Below are 17,875 nucleotides of genomic sequence, written 5' to 3'. Positions count from 1 at the left end.
AGATAATGTGTAAACAAATGAGCATGGCTGTGCTCCAATAAAGCTTTCTTTATAAATAGTATAATTGGGATTTCATATAATTTTTCACAAAATTATATTAAATATTATTATTCTTATTTTCTTCAACGATCAAAAATATTTTTAAAAATTCTTGGCTCAGAGGCTATACAAAAACAGGTAGCAAGTTGGATTTGACCTGTAGGCTATACTTTGCTGACTCCTGGTCTAGTTAGAAGGCAAGCTAAATACACACACATGACAATTTCAAATATATAACCAGTGTTCTCAATTCTACCCAGCCTTTCCATTTTATAATACATGTTTTGTAATACCCTCTTTTCTCCATCTGAAATGAAATTCATGGATAATACAACTGCCTACACATTTTTAAATAATGCCTTAACTGAAGTAAAAGAAGAAATAAAAAGAAAGTACTTTATGTTAAGATAGTATGTTTTCAATATGGCAATCTGTGAGCCCAACTATACTAGAAAATGTAATAAAGTAGTCACATGTTTACGTGTACTTATAATGAATAAATTTAGATTTAAATGGAATAAAGAGACCAGATATCACATCTGCAAGAAACACAGGAAAAGTGAAAGAGTAGACATATGAAGAGTAGACACATATGAAAATTAGTGTTGGAAGAAGTAATAATGGTTCATTTGTATATAATAAGAGACCAAAGGAAATACTTTAGTTGAAATATAATCTAACAAGATTGCTGATAAAGTGGAGAAAGTAAAGGTGTCATATTTTTGTAAATAAACTTAAAACTTAGTGCCAAAATAATTACTTACAACTTAGTGTCAAAATAATTCTCTGCTTTATATGGGGCAGACCGATGAGGAACTTTATCTATCTATCTATCTATCTATCATCATCATCACCTCTCTACCCCTATTTGGAATTACCCCTCATGTAAAGATAGACACTTGATTTGACTTCTAGTACTTCAATAGATCTTGGGACTCTGTCCTTTGATAAAAAATGAGGACTAGAGAACCCCAGCCACCTAAGAGCCTACAGGGAAACTGAGTATAGATGACCTTTGGAGAAATATCAGAGTAATACTGAAAACAACAGAAAACTCTAAAATAAATAATTTCACATAATTTTCACAAAATAGATTTCTTATAGTGTGATAACATTTTAAAAATAAATATAAGGTATGGCAATCAAAGAAAATATTTTTTAAAACAATCTTATTGAAATTTGGTGAACTATTTGTATTTCAAGTGCTGTTACCAATTTAAAATGTTTGGTTCTATGTCTATTAAAAGGACCTCAAGTCTCTTCAATTACGTATTTGCAGGTGACATTTACAAATGTAAACTGATACAGGAGAGGTGTATCGATGACATAAATACCAGGATCAGCAATATTGCTCAAGATAGGGATTTTCCAAACTGGGAACCAACTCCTGATAAAATTCCTAACAGAACAAAGTACAATGATCCCTTGATTTACACAGGAGTTACATTTCTAGAATATTAAATGATTATTAAATCCTTGCAGAAAATACTTTGTTTATAAAACTGAATTTGATTTTAGGTTTAGAAAATTAAAAATAAAACTTCATGAATATGAAGTGAAATGTTAAAAATTGTGCATTAATGGAGTCATTGTTTATTCTTCAGGACTGCTCTGCACATTATAGTACATTTAGCATCCCTGGCCCCCTTCTCCTAATGCCAGTATCACCTCTCAGGCATTATCAATACATAAGTCCCTCCATGCATTTGTAAAATGATTTCTAATGGCTCGTCTCTCTCCTTATCTTCTTGGGGACTGCTGGTCTGAATTATAAGAATGTAGAAATTAGGTTTATGTAATTCTTTGTATAATGCCCAACACTGCATTATCAACAAATTGCATGCTTAATAATTTTCTTGTCAGTAATTACGCTTCGTGAAGCAGAACACATAAAGGTAAGAGAGGGAAAGCTGCCTGAAACAGTAAAAAGAATTCTGAGTTCAACGACACTGGCCAATTCTGCCACAAACTGAATGACCTTGAGCAAGTCTTTTTAACTTTTCTAGGCTTCACGTTCTCCTTTGGAAAATACACTAGATGACCTCTAAATTCCCATCCAGCTCTGACATAATTATAAAATATCTATCTATCTATCTATCTATCTATGCCTTTGGGAAATTAAAGGAATGAAAGTAGAGAATGGAGAATTAAAATCAGGTGATGCTACATTTGTAACAGATCAAACAATATCAAAAAGAAAACCCCAAAGCTAAGAAGATGGCCAATGGAGATGGTGGTATTAAAGGGAGGTATTTGATTCTTGGCATAATAGATGCATAGGTGGGTAGACAATGCATATGAGATTCACATTCATTCAGCAACGTGAGATGATGTTGTCGGACTTATGAAAGACAAACTCTACATGTACTTTTATTTTGTACTTATATTAAGTTTAAAATACATGGTTCCTGATTCCTTACCATAAATATTGCCAAGATTAAATCCAATTGGCAAATAACTACAGATGATGGGGTCTTTCTAAGAGCAGGTATCTTATTCTGTTATCAGTGCTGTGGGGATCGACTCCACTGCTTCAGATCAGCATAGTTCTCAACCTCGATCACAGAGTTAAGGGCTCTTTAAGGGCTCAACCAACTCAGGGTTCCTGAGACCAGAAAACAAAGTAGAATGGGGAAATCTGGGATTCTGCTAGGAGGTGTCAGTCCTCCCAACCATGTAAAACACTCCAATTCCTTAAGGAAATTTCCTGTTAAATTAAAGAATTAAAGAGGTCTCTGAGGGTATTCTCCCTTCCAGTGTACCTCAAACAGGCCTTTCTGTAAGATGAGGTGGAAAGGTTGAGTCCGATAGAACTTTATTTGAAACTAGTTCTGCCTTTATCAGTTGCGCCCTCGTGAGCAAGTTACTCGTAGCCTCAGTTGCCATATCTGAAAAATGGGAATCATATAATCACTCTTTTACTGTTGTTGGAAGAATTCCAAGTGATGATTAATGTAAAGACCCTAGCACAGGGCTTTACACATTGTGGGTGTTGAGAGTATTCGATAAATACCGTCACCTTTGGTCTTTTCTTTTCCACCCTCTGTACTTTGTCTCTCCTGCCCTGCCCTAGAAAGAAGGCTCTGCTGATGTCAGCATCCAGTAGCAGGGGTGCCAGGAGTGCTGACTGACTGGCTTCAGATCTGCCCAAGGCATGCTCAGTGCTTTTATTCCTTCTGTGATACCTCTTATTCTCTTATGTTTCCCTTGCCTGGAGGCTGCTGGTGTTTTCCAGAGACTAAAAAGTCTTATTCTTCCTTAGTAAGGGACTCTCTATGGAAGGAATCAGTAGAAGCAGCCACAGAGTTAAAACAAACTGTCAGATCTTTCTAACCAGACAAAAGTTGAGCCTGAGATTTCAGCCTAGGGCAACCCTACTTCTTGGACTAAAAAATCCTCTGCACTCAAGTTCCTGTAAACTGCTATTTCTGGAGGAGCTGTAGAGGGACTGTTAGGGAAGATTTACACAGTTTGGCTAAATACTTCAAATGTAGTTTTCTAGCAGTATGTACTGAGAAAATCTAACATCACCCACCTCTGAATGCAAGCTTATGAAAATGCTAGTTTATCAAAACAAGTCTATTTTACATGATTTTTTTTCTTAGTGTACACCATCGTAAACCTCTGAGAACCCTGAAGGACAAAATGACACCCCATCATAACGTGGTACTGTGTCAAGTGTTTCTGAACAGTTGCCTGGCCTAACCTTCATCACTATAAGCGAGGCATCAAAAAATTCAGCAGACAGACTAGAAACTCTAATAAAGGACCACAATACTGATAATTAATTCGATGGATGATATGTTCTTCAGGTTAAAAAACATAATTTGGATATCACTAGTCATCATAAATACCATTTTTTAAATTGGACAATTCCTGCGTTCTAAGCACCACGCTTGGCTCTTTAGATAGAGTACTTTCAATTCTTATTACACTTTTCTGCAACAGGATTATAACATTCTAAGTTTTACAGAGGGGCGGATGAGTCTTAAAGAGGTTAAGTCTTAAAGAGGTTAAGATCACACAGAGCTAGTAAGTTCAAACTTTGGGTTATCTGGCTCTAAAGCATAAATCCTTTCCAAAATGTGTCTCATTCATTAATGGATGTCAGGTGACAGAGCCACAGAATATTAGTTTTGGAAGGGATACAGAGGTTCATTTAGGAAAATCAGTTTTCTTACAAACAGAGAAACTGAGGCCTAGAAGGGTTCCTTAACCATGAAGCCTAACACAGAGTGTGGCAGAACTCTTGAATCCTACGGTGGCTCAATGCTGCTGACCCAGCAGGGTCCTCACCAAGGCCCACCAGGCTTTCTGTGACCCATCCCCTGCCCATCTCTCCGTGGGCAGACAGAACTAAGAGCAGTTCTACACAGATACCAGGGTGTTACAACTGTTTCTGTTTTTGTTATTTTTGCCCCCAAAGCCTATCTCTCTCTGCCGACTTGATAAACACACATTTTTTCAAGATTCAATTCAGTTCCATCCAAGTATCACTACCTCTACGAAGTCTTCACTAATTCACCTCTCTTCTCTTCCCAGAAAAAACAGTTATAGTGAATTAAGGAATAGGTTAATAGAAGCCAACTTTTATTGTGGATTTATGATTCATTCATTCCACAAATATTTACTGAGTCTCTACTGTATGTAAGCACTGTGCTAACTGCTTTATATGTATTATGTTAATCACTCCTCACCATAATCCTAAGAGTTAAGTACTATTTTTATCCTAATTTTACAAAACAGGAAATGTAGGCATAAAGAGATACAGTATCTTTTCTTAAAAAAAAAAAAAAAAGGATATTTTTGTCTTTCTCCTTTGTAGTCCCTTTGTATCCTGAATACACATTTACTATGGAATTTGCAGCACTCCGTGGAACTTTGTTTCACTTCCAAATTTTGATTTATGACGCTATTATTCTGTGTATATAGTGATATATTTGCTAAGTATTGTATACTACTGTAGGTCGTAAGCTCCATAATGGTAGAGGTGGTATCTACTTTGTTTCCTATTATATCCACAGGGCCTGACAGAGTGGCACATAGTAGGTACTCAGGAAATGATAGTTGAATAAAGAAATGAAGAATGAATGAATGAATAAAGAACAAATGCATAGAACCCTGGTCTCTGAGTCTTCACTGTCTGTGCTGCCTCCCCAGACCAGTCTGCACTGGGCAGAAGTGCCGCATAAGCAGCGATGGACATGTTTTTTTTTGTTTTTTGTTTTTTGTTTTTCCCCCAAGGCCGATACTATTATTTTGGATGTGCATTCTAGAACTCACTTCTGGACACTATAATTTTCCATTTTCTTACCTATTATTATGGTTATATTAATTCTACAGATCCAAATGGAATGAAAACTTATTTGAGAAGGGACAGGAGCTGTTTTTTATTCCAGCTGAGGAATAACATAATGACAAAGTCCTGTTAGTACACAGCACCCCCAAATAACAGGAGTTTGGCAAAGAGCCTTGGGAGGAACTCAAGTCATTACCATGGCCCTGTATTATAGCAGCCGGAAATCACACTGCTGATTTCCACGTAACACAGCAACTATCTCCAAGGGTAAGCTCCCAGCTCCCAGACACTTAATAGCCCTCAGGCACGTTCTGTACCACATATGGGTCCCTAGGCAACTCTAAAACATGCACTTTCCTTCTTTCTGCTTTATCAAGGAGTCTACCGTTTACTATCATTAGCCTCTATCTTTTATTTTACAATATTTCACAGGATATCTTAGGTTAATTTAAGGGATAAAAATGGTATCCAAAAATCCTCAAAACAGACTTAGTTTTAATGGACACATATTCATACACACACAGTCTTGTTTCTGTGATAGTTTACATGGGCATATAATACATATACATCTGTATATTTCAAATATTAGACATATTTAATAGATGTATATGTAAATGAGTACAGATATATATATATATATACATAGAGCAGCATTTTCGAGTACCTATCAGAAGTAAAGGCAATATACTTTATAAACAGAAAAAACATTGTAAGAACAGCTAGTAATTTCTAGGAGAGAAAAGAATAATATAGAACTTTAATTTTTATATGTGTATATGTATATGCATGTATATATATGTATAATTATATACACATGAAAATATGTTAATACATGAAAGTAGATATTATAGAGATATTTAAATATATATATTAATATAGATATTTAAATATATATCTCTATATTAATATAGAGATATTTAAATACATATATGTGCATATACAGACACATTAAAAATTATTCGACATAATATATTTGAAAGGGCACGGGAGTGGAATAAAGAGAGATTGATCAAGCTAGTATAGCACATTTTTAGGACTAAGATGGTAAAAGGGTGGAAGAGTCAGTTGATAGAAGAGTGTCACAACACTGAAGATCCTAAAAGATATGGTATCGGTTCTCCATTATTTGGGGAGTAACTGTTCTTAGCAAGTAATAAAGTACACGTGAATAAGAGAGAAAAATGTAGAGAAATGTGTATACAAAAGAATAATGGGAGATGGTGGCTGCCTCATTTTATTGCCTTCTCATATGTCACTGGATCTTTAATTACCAGTGCAGAGTCTATTTCAATCTTTAAAGCATTAAATGGCTATAAATTTAAGGAAGTAGGAGGCTGACTCTGTTAAAAACCAAGGAAGGGAAAAGTTTCCCTTGGTTGATGAAAAATGTACCAAGATTTTTTGAGCATAGTTATTATAATATAGTATTAGAGATTTTGGTTTGAGCAATGATGAAAAGTTTATTACATCTTAGATAAAAAGAATTGTAAAAATAAAGCATGTTTGCATATTCTACTCTGTGCAAAATCCATAAGCTAGATGTGTTTGCCTTCTCTGCCTATGTAAGCCTTGAGAATTTAACATAATCAATAAAGAGATATAGGTTAAAGACATTTAAACACATGTGTTTGTTAAAGAATAGGGACTTCATAATTGTTGACTGTTTATTCAGTTTGGAATTCATGTTAACTTTAAAAAATAACTGAGTTTCCAAACATCAGGCTCCATTTCAAGGTGAACTAGTTTAATTCTAAAATGACAATATATTCTTTTTTTAAATCAAGATGCTGAAATCATGATATTAATGCATCAAAAGCCATATATAAGGCTATGTATATGTAGCATTAAGATCTAGTGATATATACTTACAAGTACTTAAAAAAAAACTAATATTAAAATTGGAATGTTCTCTACACCTCTCAGATCATAACGTTTTACTCATGATCAATACCCACTTCTTAATTATGCTAAAATCATACTAAAATCAAGAGAGGATTTTTTTCTGCAAACACAGATTTTTCTCTTTTCAGTGAATTTTTATGAACAGAGTTCTGTATCTATGACAATGATTACAGGTGCCTTTTATTTATATTTTATAGCATTTACAGGAAGTTGTTTTCCCTCTTCTGGTTGGAGACAGGAATAAATGAGCCAATTTCGTTTCTGGTACAATGCTAGTAGTTTGGGGCAAGAATAAGCTAGGAATCAAATTAAGGGACTCTGGACATCTGCTTCAGAAATATGTTACAGGGGAATACGAGTTATACTTTTTAATATAAATAACCTTATTGCTTCTATGAATACATGAAATGTTTCATTATTTTATTCTGAGTGTAATTGTCTAGCCTGCTTCCAATTGTATTCCTTCTGTTTATAAAATGAATTATTTAGTACAAACACATTTTCTTCTCCATCACTGAAAAGGTATACAGCATTATAAGAGTAAAATTAGAATAGGATACTTTAAATCGCTGCTTTCCATAGCTGAAGAAATGAATGTTTTTTTTATCTTTAAAGAGACAGAAAGTATCTGATTAAAGTTCATTTTCTCTTTCTTCCTTAAAACAAGACAAAACCCTAGGCTAGGCAGAATAGAAAAAGTTAACAATGATTAGAAGTAATAGTGCTGCTAAAGTCTATGATGCAGAATAGTAAAATCATCTGAGGACTAAAGAAGTTGAATTTGGGGAAAAGTCACTGAAAGAAACTGAGCACAGCATCCCTTGACTTTCACAGGCCACACAGAAGTGTGAGCCCACAAACACCTGTGAAAATTACAGGATTTCTTGGCCTACCATTTACCAAACAGGCGTACCCAGTCAGCAAGGAGCACCCAGAAAAGTTTCCAAACCGTGCTAGCCTTCCCCAGCGTGCTCTCAGTTTCTTCCAATACTCACGGGAAAGTCACAAGGAAAAGGCTCACCTGTGCTGGGCTGAACCAGCCATGTGGGCAGGCACAATGCTCCCCACAAGTCCCTTTGCCCTTGGTGCTCGTCTTGTGGGAGCTTTTCCGCACACTGTCCCACAAAGTGACCAGCTTGGTCCTGTTTGAAGCTGGGCCCCCAGGTCCCGAGGAGGGCATAGTCTGAGAACTGTACCCGAGCCCCTGAGGACTCCTCTGCCAGCCACAAGCGCAGTGGGCATCCCTGATCAGTGTGGGTGCGCTCCTGCCGGCATCCATCCCATCGGACCCCCGGCTGCAGCTGTGTTGCTTGGTGAGGTATGCATTCATACTGCACTGATGCCTACTCCTGCCTTTGGTCAGCTCTGCACAGGAATGTCTCCTCCCTCACACCCCTTTCTTCCAGGCAGTTGTAAAAGTCTTTTTTTTTTTTTTTTTTTTTCTCCCGTGGTTCCCTCAGTATCTTTGACAGCTGCTATAGCAGCGCATCGTGGGAGCAGCTCCGCACAGCATTATCTGCGGGCTGGTAGCTCTTTGTCAATAGATGACTCAACTCACAGAGCAACTTGACAGTATCCCTGCTCTAGGCAGAAGCAATCAATGCTCCACACAGCTGGGCTACAGGACTGTACACTGTTACAAACCCTTTTTGGATGGAGCCCCACAGTAAAGCATACTCTTCGCAATTCGGCATTCTGGTTTTTCCCTCTCTAGCTGATCCCCACGCAAAATACAGACCTCAGGAAAGAGAGCTTCTTATCAGACTAGCAGGACCCTTCTTTCCAGAAAGAATATATCTAGGCTAAAACAATATAGCATAAGCAATGTAAAATGATGGGGAGGTTAACCTGTGAAACAATTTCCAACATTTACAGCAATCACTTATTTAGAGAGAGGTTTGCCAAGACACAGACCAAATCATGAGGTAACTAAATAAGAGGACCAGTATTAACTCTAAAGAACATTGATTCATTCAGAAAAATCACTTAGATCACAGCATTATACCAGAGTGCTTTCAAATTTGGAAGTTTGTTTTAGAACATGATTATATATTATAGTCCAAACATATATTATTTATGCTATGAACAATTATTAATTCTTTCTGATTCAAAAGTAAAGCAATTTCCAAAGTTCCAAACTGATGGGTTGGCTTATTTTGACACAGTGTTTTTCCTTACCCCAAATTATTCTGAGGATTTCCTTTCAAATACTTTACCACAACAAATACATTCACCACAGAGAGAGTCTGCATTTTAAAGTGAAAGACATCTAATTCTGCCATCCAGTATTTTGGTTTCCAAAGACAGAATTTTCAAATTCTTTCACTAAAAAATGAGTGAAATCTATCCAATTTAAAGCAATTGCCTTCCAAAGAGGACATGATTGTTTTAAATTTTAAATTTTAGTATGTTTGCAGAAGCCAGGCATAGTATTTTCAGGAAAGGGAAAGGCTAATTACTACAGCACTTAGAATTTTTATTCTGTTTGAAACTTTCCATATCTCTTGCCAAAATGCCTATCCCTATCACATATCCCTAAGGAAATAATTTTGGTTTGATTGGGGAGCAAAGTGCCATCTATGCAGCACCAAACAAGTGTGATATAATCCCACGATATAGTTATTCTAGTTATAGACCATCAGGTGCCATCAGACCCACTTTCGCAGTGGACTAACCAGGTGCTGGGGCAGTGTAGACCTCATTTCTATCTGAGTCGACAAGGTTCTTGTTTCAAAAGCCATGATTACAACATATTCTACAATTCAACACTAGGACTCCCTGGATAAATCATTGTTATATATAAAAGTCCTGAAAGGAAGGGGCAGGGATTTCTCTTTTCGTGTATCTGCATGAAAGAAACCTTTCACAAATTCTGTGCAAGGGGTTGGTATAAGTACCTTGCCTGGCACAGTAAGCATTCAAAACACCTTTGCTAAATAATAATGACCCATATGTGTCAGTTCAGAGGGCAGGCCTGGGTCTGTTATTGACTATTTTTTCCCAAGCTCCTAGCCCACTGCCTGCCCAGCACATCGTAGCAGGCTTATGATAAATACATTTTTGGACGGATGAATAGATACTTGGGTGGATGTCTAATAGAAGGAAAGAGTAGAAGAATGACGGAGTTGACTAACAGTTTTAGAAAATAATATTTGATTCAGCGGTGCTCCAGAAACAAACTATTTCTTAAGGTTGGCTTTACTGTTGATTTTGAGATATTAAGGAAATTTGCCACAAAAACGTGAACACTTGAACTGTTGGGTAGGTATAACAATGGCATTAATGGTATTTCTTTCTGAAAGAGGAACAAGGAATCACTATCAATACTTACAAACATAAAATTGAGGCAAATAGATCATCGTGGGATACGCAATGAGAAAAGGAGCAGAAAATTCTCTCCCTTTCTTTTTCTCTTCTTCTTCCTCCCTCCCTCGCCCCGCTTCATTTTTTTTATGCTGAATCAAGGGCTAATGGCTGAATGACCTTCTGGGTCAAATAAAGCCCTAGAGAACTTCATATTTATCTGGTGTCACCATGCTGCACGGCTGTACAGTAGGACTTGATGTGAGATGGCAATCCACCACCCTCCAAATGAGAATGTAAGGAAGTGATAAGTTTGGCTCTCTCCAATCTTATCTAACCATAGGTGCTTCTCCAGTTTTTCAGGCAGATTTCATTGCTCAGAGGCCCATTGAATCTTCAGGGAATACATGCCCTGTTCTCATCCATTTGCCTCTCAAGTATAAGAATCAATCTGTGCAGGAGTCAATGTGAATGTTATAATTTTGTAATGGCGTATGCAGCTTGCAGCAAGACAGAAAAGTTCCTGGCCGGGCACTACTCAAAGATATTATAAATCTTCATAGGGACCTAAATCTGTTATGAATGAGTTCTTTGGAATCAGCTATTTCTTCCCATCACAAAGACAAGAGAATCGCTGTTTTAATAACCTTTGCATGTCATTTCTATATAGAAAAATAAATATTACATATTGCCTAACTAATGTGACTTTCCTCCAAAGATCTTAAAGACCACAGCAAACTTTCGTTAAACGTGCTTCAAAACTATTGAAATTGTACTTTCCCTTTAACACGTATAAAATAATCCTAGCCTCCTCTCTCCCCCTCCCCCCCAGTTATTTTTTCCTTTTCAAAAATGACGTTTGGCTTTCCAAGTCTGTGGACAGACCACTTAAAACAGATAAATATGTCCAGCTAGCCCACTGTACTATGAAACAGACCTACTAATTAAAGATAATTCAATTCGATCAACTGTAATTGGTCAACTGTAATGACCATAGGATGACATGAAAGTCTGGCAAAACGAGAATTAGTGGTGCACAAGTCCACATCTTACTTATCATTGTGATTTAACATGGGCATATGGCGCACAGAGCAATACCTAGATGAGATACATCTTATTGACCTCTCTTTGACCTGGTAGTGCCTCCATAGAACAACCACTAGAAGGTTTTTGTTTATTTTATTTTATTTAAAATTTGTTTTTATTGAATGAAAGATTCTTTAAATTCTATAGTGCTTTACCATTTTCAAAAGTTTCACACACATGATTTCATATAATCCCATTTTGAAGCAAGGGCTTAAAACTAAAATCCTGGCTTAATTTGTTTAATAAAAAATAAATATCAAAGATGAACTGCTAAATAAATTGTACTGCACTAAAACACTATGCAGATTCTTTTCCAGATAAAATTTCCTGCAGGCACTCTATGCATATGAGAAATGAAAATATTAATTACGAAAGAAGAGCTAAGTGCTTGCTAAAGGATGGCTGGGTAGCAGAAAAGCCCTTTCGCAGCCACAAGTAATGTGTTAAATAATCATAAAACGGTATAGAGTATTAGACACAATTTCTCTTGATTTGAAAAGTATGTACAGTGAATTCCTGTGACCGAAAAGACTAGAGATGTTACAAATGCTAACAAATTAATATTCTTCTACATCTAAAACCTTCAGTCTAGGCAATCTCCAGAACTAAGCACAATTACCTTCTAAAATAAGAGAGAACCCAGAATAGTTAAGGTAATTTAGGTTCTAAAATTATTTCCAAAATACTTATATCAGTTTAATCATGAATCTTATGAGGCAAAAGTAAGCATGAATTAATAGTGTGCAAGGACACATCCCTATTGCTATAGAGATTTAACTTGGACAGAGGATTTAATAGGGAGTAGAAAAAAAATTTTAAAGGTCCCAAATTCTCACTAATATACTTGGAGTTGGGTGGATGCTGGTGGGGAGGGGATTAATCTGAACTGAAAAGGCCAAATTGTCAAATGGTTTTCAGGAAATGCATATTTATTCTATTCTAACCAACTTTGTAACACTATTAGAGAAATAAGAACACAGGTTATATGACATTTCTTAGAGAATCTGAAAGGAATATTGATAAAAGGTAATAATCATTTATAATTTACATATTTTAACAATTTAACCTAAATGATGAACCACAGTATTACAAGGAAGTTGTTCTCAGCCTTCCAGATTAAAGTAATGTCACGTCTCCTGTGACTCTTTCCAGATCCACCTGGCATATTCAGTTATACTCTACAGTATTTGTCTGTGTAAGTATCTTCTACTTTCGTCTATTCCTCTCAGTCACCATGATGACCATCCTAGTCTAAGCTACCATTCACTTCTCTGTAAAACTTGTGAAACAGCTTCGTAACTGGCCTCTGGCACCACCTTTACTCCAATTCATGCTCATGTAGTGGCCAGAGTGACTTCTTCTAAAGTGAGAATCTGATTAGGTTCTACCCTGCTTGAAAACTGTGAATGAAGTCTCGTTTTCTGGGAATCTTTATCCCTACAGAGAATACAATCTTTAAAGTGGCTTGCATGGTCCTTAATCCTGCCCGGTGCGACCCAGCCTCTACTGCTTTCCCCAGTCTCACCCATCCCTCACTATCCTCCAACTCTTCACACCTTGTTTAACCCTCCAACTATCGTGTTCTCTTTCCCTCTTCACACCTCCACATAATTCATTTCTACTCACCCTTCTGTAGGGTGCATCAAGATACAACCTCCAAGAAGCCATCTCAAGGAAACACAGAATACAATCTAAAAAGAGTGGGCTCAGTATGAAACACAGCTCCAAAACAAGTCTACCAGAGCTTACTTCCTACCAGATTGCCATCTCAAAGCCTCTTCTATTCAGAAATTCTGGAGTCCTCCCTGCATTCCAGAGCTCAACCCAAATGCCACCTTTTAAGAGAGCATTCCCTGGACACTGCCCCACCCGCTTCCAGAACAGATTAAGTCATCCTCCCATTAAACACTCATTTAGCACCTGTGCTCCTCTATTATATTACTTACGACAACTGCAATTAAAACAAGAATTGCACTATTACTTGTTTTGTGCCATTCTCCTCAAACAGAATGTAAGTAACAGCCATTAGGGAAGGGAGATGGCTCTTTTTTTGCAGGTGCATCCTCTGAACCAAGCACAAAAAGGCATTTAGTGTTTATTAAAATAAATTAAGCAAGAAAGAAGATAAAATTGTTCTTCAGTGGTTATTCCAACATAGGTATCTGGGTCTATGTTCTACATCTTAGTGTAAAATGAACAAATAAGCATTTTGAATTTAAACACAAAATAGCAATGTGTTCTTAAGGTCATTATGTGAAACATTTCAGTGGCTGAGTGGTGTAAGTGTATGAATTTATCTTTTTGAAGAAATTTGCTAGCGGTCTTATAATACTAAAACATAGAAATGGCTGCTGTTTATTTTAGCCAGATCTTCATTCATAAAAGCTGCTCTTCCTGACAGCTGTGTTTTTCTCTCAAGTGTTGTCAGACTGTTCTCCCTTTATAGCTAGATGGGACAAAATGGGGAGTGGTTCCCCAAGTCAGAGGCCAGTCAGTGGTAAAGCAGGGAGAGAATCCCAAACTTCAGCCACCAAAGTCACGTTCCTCTTAAAATGATACAGTCCAAAAGGTATATTGATTTCACAGTATATTACAAGTATGTATTAGGGAGCAGAAAGGCACGATGACATCTCCTCTTCCTCTCCACCAAGTTAGAAAGTTAAAACATTAAACAGCATTATTATCCATAATAGTCATCCCCTTTAGTTCCTTTTAAAAAATTGTGGTGAAAAAATACATAATATTAGATCTACCCTCTAAACGAAGGTTTGAGTGTACAGTACAATATTGTTGACTATAAAGCACAATGTTGCATAGCAGATCTCTAGAACTGTTCCATCTTGCATGACTAAAATTCTATTCCCATTGCACAGTGACTCTTCATTTCCCTCCTCCCAGCTCCTGCCAACCACCGCTGTACTTCCTGCTTTCATGAATTTCACTACTTCTGCATACCTCATACAGTATAAACGGAATCATGAAGTATTTGTCTTTCTGTGACTAGCTTATTTCATTTCATATAATGTCCTCAAGGTTCATCCATATTATAGCACATGACTGGATTTCCTCTTTCTATGGCTGAATAATATTCCACTGTATGTATATACCACATTTTCTTTATCTGTTAATCCGTCAGTGGAGAATTAGGCTGCTTCCACCTCTTGGCTAATGTGAATAATGCCTCAGTGAACACAGGAGTGCAAATATCTCCTTAAGATCCCAATTTCAATTCATCTGGATAAATACCCAGAAGTAGGTTTGCTGGATCATATGGTACTTTTATTTTTAATTTTTTCAGGAACCTCCATACTGTTTTCCTCAGCAGCTGAGCCATTTTACATTCCCACTTACCACCAACAGTGCACAGGGTTCCAATTTTCTCCACATTCTCACTAATACATTTTCTAGGTTTTGTTGTTGTTACTGTCATTGTTTTTGATACTGGTCATACTAACAGATGTGAGCTTCATCGTCCCTTCTCAAAATCGTTTTATCTATCCGGAGTGTTTTGTGTTTCCACAACAATTTTAGGATTTTTTTTTTTTCTATTTCTGTAAAGAATGCCATTGGGACATTTGCAGGGATCACACTGAATCTGTAGATTGCTTTGAGTCGTATATGTTTTGTAGCTTACAGTGTACAGGTCTTTCACTCCCTTGGTTAAGTTTATTCCTATTTTATTCTTTTTGTTGTTATTGTAAACGAGTTTGTTTTCTTATTTTCTATTGAAATTGTTCATTGTTAGTATGTAGAAAGACAACTAAGTTTTGCATATTGATTTTGCATACTGCAACTTTGCTGAATTCATTTATTAGTTCTAACAGTATTTTCGTGTGTGTGTGTGTGCATGTATGTGTGGAATCTTTAGGGCTTTTAAAACAGAAATCATGTTTTCTGTGAACAGAGATAATTTTACTTCTCCCTTTCTGATTTGTAAGAGGTTTATTTGTTTTCCTTGACTAATTGCTCTGGTTAGAACTTGCAATACAACATTGAATAGAAATGGTGACAGTGGGCATCTTTATCTTGTTCCTGATCCTAGAGAAAAGCTTCCAGTTTTTCACCATTGAGTATGATGTTAGCTATAGGTCTTTCATCTACGCCCTTTATTAGGTTAAAGTCATTTCCCTCTACTCCTAGTTTGTTGAGTACTTTTATCATGAAGAATGTTGAGATCTGTCAGTGTGTCTCTGCATCTGTTGAGATGATCACTGATGTTTATCCTCTGTTCTGCTGATGTGATCACATTGATTGTTTTCCATATGTTGAACCATCTTTGCATCCCAAGGATAAATCACACCTGGCCATGGTGTGTGATCTTTTTAATGTGTTGTTGAATTCAGTTTGCTATTTTGTGAAGGATTTTGCATTCATTCATTAGGAATATTGGCCCGAAGTGTTTTTGTTGTGTCTTTTCCTGGCTTTGGTATCATATTAATGTGGGCTTATGAGAAGTATTTCTGAATTTTCAATTTTTTGGAAGAGTTTGAGAAGGATTGGCATTTTTTCCTGTTAAATGTTTGGTAGATTTCACCAGTGAAGCCATCTGGTCCTGAGCTTTTTCATTTTGGAAGTCTTTTGATTATTGATTTAATCTCCTTACTATTTATAGGTCTGTTCAGATTTTTTATTTCTTCATGATTCAGTCTTTGTAGGTTGTAGGTCTTTGTAGGTAAATTCTAAGAATTTACCCATGTCTTCTAAGTTATCCAACTTGTTGGTATATAATTGTACATAGTAGTCTCAATCCTTTTAATTTCTGTGGCATCAAATGTAACTCTCCTCTTTCATTCTTTATTTTATTCGAGTCTTTTCTTTTTTTCCTTAGTTAATGTAGCTAAAGGTTTGTCAATTTTGTTTATCTTTTTAAAAATAGCTCTTAATTTTGTTGGTTTTTTCTATTGTTTCTCTATTCTCTACTTCATTTACTTCTGTCCTAATCTTAACTATTTTCTTCCTTCTGCTAACTTTGGATTTACTTTGTTCTTCTTTTTCTAGTTCCTTGAGGTGTAAAGTTAGGTTGTTTATTTCAGACCTTTTCTCTTATTTAAATATAGTCATTTACCACTATAAACTACCCTCTTAGTACTGCATTTGCCTCATTCCACAAGTTTTGGTATGTTGTGTTTTGTTTTTGTTTCTCAAGATATTTTTAAATTTCTCATTTGCTTTGTTCTTTGACCCACTGATTGTTCAAGAATGTATTGTTTAATTTCCAAATATTCGTGAATTTTCTAGTTTTCCTTCTGCCGCTGATTTTTAGTTTCATTCCATGTGTTTGGAAATATACTTGGTATGATTTCCATCTTCTTAAAACTGCTAAGCCTTATTTTGTAACCTAGCATGTGATCTATCCTGTAGAATGTTCCTTTAACACTTGAGAAGAATGTGTATCCTGCTGCTATTGGGTGGAATGCTCTGTATATGTTTGTTAGGTTCTTGTGAACTGTAGTATTGTTTGACTCCTCTGTTTCCTTATTGATCTTCCGTCTGGGTGTTCTATCTGTTGTTGAAAGCGGGGTATTGAAATCCTCTAGTATTGTGTTGCTGTTCATTTCTCGCTTCAGTTCTGTCAATGTTTGCTTCATATACAGACTATTTCTGACTTGCAGTGGTTCAATTTATAATTTTTCTACTTTACTATGATGTGAAAGTGATACACATTAGTAGGAAATGTACTTCAAATTTTGATTTTTGACCTTTTCACAGGTTAGTGATATGCAGTGTGATACTTGGCAACAGGAGCAATCCACAGCTCCCAGTCAGTCGTGTGATCACAAGGGTAAATAACTAATACACTTACAAACATTCTGTACCCATACAACCATTCTATTTTTCATGTTCAGTACAGTATTCAGTAAATCACATGAGATATTTAACACTTTGTTCTAAAATAGGCTTTGTGTTAGATGATTTTGTCCAACTGTAGGCTAATGTAAATGTTCTCAGCATGTTTAAGGTAGGCTAGGCTAAGCCATGATGTTTGGTAGGTCAGGTATATTAAATGCATTTTTGGCTGATGACATTTTCAGCATATTTTAATTCCACTGTAAGTCAAGGAAGATTTGTATTAGGATGCTCTGATGTTGCATATATATTTATAATTGTTATATCTTCTTGGGGAATTGACCCTTTATGAATATATAATGCCTCTCTTGACAGTTTCTGACCTAGTCTATTTTGTCTGATATACGTATGGTTACCCCTGCTTGCTTTTGGTTACCATTTGCCTGGAATATCTTTTTC

The 17,875-nt window shown here is 36.2% G+C and overlaps 1 protein-coding gene across 6 annotated transcripts in view; it reads right to left on the bottom strand.

The window, feature by feature from the left end:
* Positions 1 to 17,875, bottom strand: part of DLG2 (discs large MAGUK scaffold protein 2) — a 928,219-nt gene that overhangs the window by 797,120 nt on the left and 113,224 nt on the right. For 5 of the 6 annotated variants that reach the window (XM_065883310.1, XM_065883311.1, XM_065883313.1 and 2 more), the window contains exon 1: positions 8,262 to 8,570. The exons of the other annotated variant lie outside the window; for it this stretch is intronic. In XM_065883310.1, coding sequence (XP_065739382.1) covers positions 8,262 to 8,570 — 309 coding nt within the window. Of the gene's footprint in view, positions 1 to 8,261; positions 8,571 to 17,875 lie in introns of those variants that run through there. 6 annotated transcript variants of the gene reach the window in all.

The sequence above is a fragment of the Phocoena phocoena genome, chromosome 8 (genome assembly GCF_963924675.1).
Source record: "Phocoena phocoena chromosome 8, mPhoPho1.1, whole genome shotgun sequence".
Taxonomy (NCBI): Eukaryota; Metazoa; Chordata; class Mammalia; order Artiodactyla; family Phocoenidae; genus Phocoena; species Phocoena phocoena.
This window is presented reverse-complemented; position numbering and strand designations above follow the sequence as displayed.